Source organism: Prionailurus bengalensis, chromosome D3, assembly GCF_016509475.1.
Source record: "Prionailurus bengalensis isolate Pbe53 chromosome D3, Fcat_Pben_1.1_paternal_pri, whole genome shotgun sequence".
NCBI classification, from domain to species: Eukaryota; Metazoa; Chordata; class Mammalia; order Carnivora; family Felidae; genus Prionailurus; species Prionailurus bengalensis.
The window spans coordinates 78648769-78654768 of NC_057356.1; the positions used below are offsets into that span (position 1 = coordinate 78648769).

The 6000-nt window shown below is 37.3% G+C and overlaps 1 protein-coding gene across 1 annotated transcript in view; it reads left to right on the top strand.

The window, feature by feature from the left end:
• Positions 1 to 5159, top strand: part of LOC122470020 (glutamate decarboxylase 1-like) — a 32240-nt gene extending 27081 nt beyond the window's left edge. The window contains 3 exon segments of the mRNA XM_043557183.1: positions 808 to 915; positions 2287 to 2384; positions 4994 to 5159. Of these exon segments, the coding sequence (XP_043413118.1) occupies positions 808 to 915; positions 2287 to 2384; positions 4994 to 5159 (372 nt within the window).
• Positions 5160 to 6000: the final 841 nt, after the last annotated feature.

Consider the following 6000-nt stretch of genomic DNA (forward strand, 5'->3'; position numbering starts at 1 on the left):
ACAGAGAGAGAGAGAATGAGCAGGGAGGGGCAGAGAGAGAAAGAGAGAGAGGATCCCAAGCAGGCTCCACAATATCAGCACAGAGCCAGATGACGGGCTTTGTCTCACGAATGTGAGATCATGACCTGAGCCGAACTCAGATGCTTAACCGACTGAGCCACCCAGGTGCTCCTGTTAATTTTTAAATACATTCTGCCTGTAAGTATGCCAAGGGCTTTATTTGTAGTATTTTCCCATTCCTTATTACATTACGTATCATTTTTTTAATAAAATTTTTTTTAACGTTTATTTATTTTTGAGATAGAGAGAGACAGAGCATGAACGGGGGAGGGTCAGAGAGAGGGAGACACAGAATCTGAAACAGGCTCCAGGCTCTGAGCTGTCAGCACAGAGCCCGACGTGAGGCTCGAACTCACGGACCGTGAGATCATGACCTGAGCCGAAGTTGGCCGCCTAACCGACTGAGCCACCCAGGCGCCCCTACATATCATTTGTTAAAATTTGCTCTACATAGTAGACAGATGAAAATTACATGTCAAAATATTTAGAGAACACTTGTAGATCTAGGCAACTGAAGTGTAGAAAGCTAAGTAACTGGCCTTAAGTTCATGGACAGTAGGGCATCAAAGTGGGATGATGATCTGGAAATAAAAAGGAAGTGATAATGGAGGACACCTACTGGTAGTAAGATGATAATCACATTATTTATTTAAATAAGTACATTTAATTAATGTAAATCAATTTCAATGTAACTTAAAGGAATTTACATGAATGGAAACTTTATTTTGATTTTTTTTTTAATTACAGGGAACCTGTGGCTTTGAGGCACAGACCAACCGACACATGGAACTTGCAAAATACTTCTGTAAGGTTTTAAAGCAAAAAGATAACTTTAAGCACGTGTTTGATGCAGAGGTAAAGATGCCTTTTTTAAAGTTTTTGATAGTTGAATGGATTTATACTTTGCTTGCTGAGTATTCTTACCTGAATCTTACCTGAGATCATTTTAAAAGTATACTTAGCAATTATCATAAGTATGTTGTTTTATCTAAATGGAAATCATTTAGGTTTTAAGACCTTTTTCATATAAGTTCTATGTCTTACAAGCCAAGGGTCCAAAAGGCTTATCTGGTGATTATATTCAATATTTTCATTTTTAGGATAATTAAAACTATTTGGTTATAATTGCTTTTCTGATTTCTCTGGGACAGAATAAGAGTAATGTAATTGTTCCTAGCTTTTTTCTTGTATGTTACAATATGCAGTTGGGTTTCTGGACAATAGATGATATGAGAGAAAGTGGACTTTAAATTATGATAATCTTTGGTAGATCATTATCAAGCCACTAAGGGGATGTTAATGAAAAAACAGATTTTTGCCAGCATTATGGCCATTTTCCTCTCTAAGTCCTAGTCAACCATCCATTGGCTTGAAGCCATGCGAGTAAGAGCAAATGTTTAGAAACAAACGTGCTTGGTCTATCTTCAAAATTGTCTCCCTCTGACAAAACTATGATCTTAAATCTGTGAGTCTCTTGCAGTCTTATGTGGAAATTGGAAGCAAAGAAGTCTGTTTGTTTTTAATACTACACATCATCTAATAGTTTATTTCCTCTCCAAAATAAGCTTAAATTTAAGTCAAGTATTCTTATATTTTTAATCTATGTGAAAGGCGTCCAGACATTGAAGCCGGAAAACTTGAATTCATTTTGAAGGGCTAGCAGAGGTTAATTACATCTGTTAAAGATTTTGGAAATGAAAAGCCTCCTATCTGTCCCCACAGCCACTGCTTTAGCGAAGTCTTCTCCATTCTCTCCTGACTTACTATAACAGTCTAGGATTCTAATATCTAATATTCCTCTCTCTTCACTTGTTCTCTCCTCTAATCCACTGTCCACATCTCAACCCAAAGGATCTTTCTCAAATATGAAACTGGAACTATCATTGTTTAGTTAAAATCTTTTGAGGAATGGTCATGGAACAGATGACTGAAGATCTCTGAGAGAACTGATAGACCAGGTGAGAATGATCTAACTAGATAGGAAAATCATCTAGAATTGTGGTATGAGGGATTTTTGAGAAAGAGAGCAAGAATCTGAGAGAGACTGGGCACTCTGTGAGGACAGTGACGATTTCTGTTGTCTCTGTCTAGTGCCTGATGTCTACTGGGCCCTTAAAAACTATTCTTAAATATATTAACAATGAAATTCATTACAATACCCCTGAAATACTTAAGGAATTAAGTAGAATTTTAAGGATATTTATAAAATCTTTATGTTTGGTTTAGCCTGAGTTCACCAATGTCTGCTTCTGGTATTTCCCACCAAGACTTAAACACATCCCAGAGGGTTTTGAAAGAGATCAAGAACTCCAAAAGGTAAATGCGCGCGCGCGCGTGTGTGTTGTTTTTAATTTTAATAATGCCTTTTAAATACTGTGTCTGCATCCTTAGTTTGGTTGGTTAGTATAAGTGGTCATGTGGTCCCAAGCCACTGGTTTAATACTTGTATAGAGATGAGCTTAATCTCAACATATCAGCCATTTTGCAAATTAATCCAGTCATAATTTTTTAATTGAAAAATATTAATTAAGTTCTCAATATGCAACAGGCTGAGTTTCCTACCCTTTGCTTAATCCATTCATCGGTTAATGTTATGTCAGGTGTTCTAATAGGAGTTAGAGGTATAAAACGAAATGGACAGAATCCCCGTCCTAAATTGGCTAGAAAGCTTAGTAGGAGAAAAGACAAGAATAAAAATAATAACAATTCCTAGCAGCAACAGAAGAGATAGTTGGAGAAGTATTACAAAATTTGAGATACTTATCATAAGGTCATCTGAGCAAGAATGTAAGATTTTAGTAGAGAACGATGAACGATAATAGCTGAAAAAACAAATCCAAACGAATATCATAACAAGGGGGATTTTGTTCTTTACTTTAATGATATATGTTAAAATGAAGAAGATCACCATTATATGTAACTTACCACATATATTTGTTGTAAGTTTTCAACCCATCTTAAGCAGACATCACATAAGCATGTTTTATTTTGAGTTATACTAACATCACAACCACTTCTCCTGGGTTAATGTGAGGTGCCCTAGGATAAACTGAACACTATCTGATATCAGGGTTTAAGGGCTTCAACTTTAAAAAAAAGATGCTTATTTCTGTTCAGAGAGAAAGCACGTGCAAGTGGGGGAAGGGCAGAGAGAGAGGGAGAGAGAGAATCTTCTAAAGATTTTTCTTTAATGTTTATTTATTTTTGAGAAAGAGACAGAGCATGAGTGGGAGTGGGGCAGAGAGGGAGGGAGACACGGAATCTGAAGCAGGCTCCAGCTCTGAGCTGTCAGCACAGAGCCCGACGTAGGGCTCGAACTCATGAAGCGCGGGATCGTGACCTGAGCTGAAGTCGGACACTTAACCGACTGAGCCCCCCCAGGAACGCAGAAAGAGAGAGAATCTTAAACAGGCCCCGTGCTCATCTTGGAGTCCAACGTGGGGCTCAATCCCATGACCACGAGATCCTGACCTGAGCTGAAATCAAGTCTGGTGCTCAATAGACTGAGCCACCCAGGCACCCCAAGACCTTCAGCTTTTTATATCATCAAAATTCCCCTGGGTTTGTGGGTTGTCAATTAAGCATCTGACTTTGGTTAAGGTCATGATCTCACTGTTCATGGGCTTGAAACCTGCGTCGGGCTCTCCGCTGTCATCAGGGAACCCTATTCAGATCCTCTGTCTCCCTCTCTGTCTGCCCCTCTCCTGCTCCCTCTCTCTCAAAATTAAATATTTAAAAAGAGAACTCACGGGGCTTGTAAGCCCTAAGTGAAAATAAATATTTTTTTTGGTTTTTTTTTTTCTTTTTTTGCTTCTCATATACCCCTTATTTAAATATTTTAGTTTGAGTCAGGTATTAAGTGAAGTTCTTCATTCTTTCTTTTCTAGATATGTGTGATCTTCCACTCGGGCAATTACTACCGATTGAGAACTAGTGAGGCACGTATTTACACAGACTTGCAAGTGGGCTCCTGAGGTACACACAACTCGTTTAGCAGACAGCTGACCCTCCTAGGGCTCTGTACATGTTCCTGGATGGAAGGCAAGGAGGAGACCATGAGACGATTCTTTAAATTATTGTAGGCAATCACTAATATCTATTATTTTATGATCATCTTGCTTGATTAAAATATTAAATAGGGAAGGACATTACATGAACGGTCTGATTATATATATATATATATATATATATATATATATATGTTTGCCTCTGCACTGCCAGTATATTAGACTTATGGGGAAGTTAAGTCACGGATGGCATCTGTAGCATTTCAAAAGTAAACTGTGTGCGGAAGCCGAAGTTACTAGCAGAGGGGCAGGTTAAGTAGTTAGAGAATGCCCTCTTCTGACTTTCCCGACTGTCAGTGCTACTTTGCCCTATAATAACAACGTAAGAGTGTATTAATGTGGTCCACCGCCACACGCGTGCTGTCGTCTGAGGAGCCATACAAGACAAGGACACTGACAGAATTTGTTTCTGTGCAATTTACAAAGAAACTATGCTTTGCTGCAAAACAGTGACCTTGCAGAAAAACTCAAGACGTGGTATAATCCTTCAAATGATGAAAGTCATAATACCAAAATATGCTACTATTTTTCCATTCCCTACTTCATCTCACCTCTTTCTCAGGTACTTCTATTCGAATTGCCATTTAAATGTAAGCAAAAATGTCACACCACCTTTTTTAATGCATTCTAGCACACATCATTTTATGAGTTTGGTCATTGTGAATCACAGAGTAATGAGAGCCACAATATGAATATAGAACATGTTAGAGTTTTGTTTTTTTTTTTTTTTTTTGTGCTAAGCCTCTTCTTAAAAATTATCCCTGATAGTTTAAATTGCCTGCAGTTTACTTGGAACTGATGATAGTCATGTAGCCATCCATATGCTTATAAAACCACCTTTTAATAACATTTACATTTACACACAGATTGCTCCAAAGACGGTTGATAGAGAAAGGCACAGCCATGATAAGCTACCAGCCATGTGGAGACAAAGTAAATTTTTTTCGAATGGTCTTTTCCAACCCTGCCACCAGATGAGCAGATGTTGACTATATTATTGATGCCATTGAAAGGCTTGGAAAGGATTTATGAGACTTCAGTGTGAGCTTGAATACAAGTGTGAACAGCAACTTTAAAAAAATCTTTTGCTGAAGATAACAAGAAAGGAATACCACAAATGTATCCTCTCTTTTTGAACTTTTGATTCTCTTTTATCCTTTGCTACTAAGATGATGAAAGGGAAGCCAGTTCACTGAAGATCACAGATGATAGATAGATAGATAGATAGATAGATAGATGATAGATAGATAGATTCAAGTTTGTTGATATATTTGTTATTTTCATTAGTTCAATCAAAACTATTGAAAATCTGTCAAATATCAGCTACTTCTCTTGGGGTGTTTACAGCACACTAGTAAGTAAGAAAGACAAAAGAAATCCCTCCTCTTGTAAAGAAAGACATTCCATTGTGGACATTCCGTACCTTAGCATATATTTACATGCTTGAAGTAATTGGATAAAGACTTCCTGAATGGAAGTCATTTTCAATATCATGTGGTAGTATTCTGTCTCTGTAAAAAATAAAATGAAACATACCATGTTTCTTTCCCCTTTTCAAACAAATCAGGTGAATAAAATGGTCTCTATTTTGGAGCCAAGAGTCAGGAATGACAGAGGCTGAGATATCTCCCTTTTGATCCTTGCCTTTTTATTTAGAAGGGACTGTGGGTCTACCATGTTTCTGTGCAATAATTTAATTCAATTTTTTTACGCAACACCATTTTTTAAATTTTTTTATCTTTAAAAAATTTTTTTAATGTTTTTATTTATTTACTTTTCAATATATGAAATTTATTGTCAAATTGGTTTCCATACAACACCCAGTGCTCATCCCAAAAGGTGCCCTCCTCAATACCCATTACCCACCCTCCCC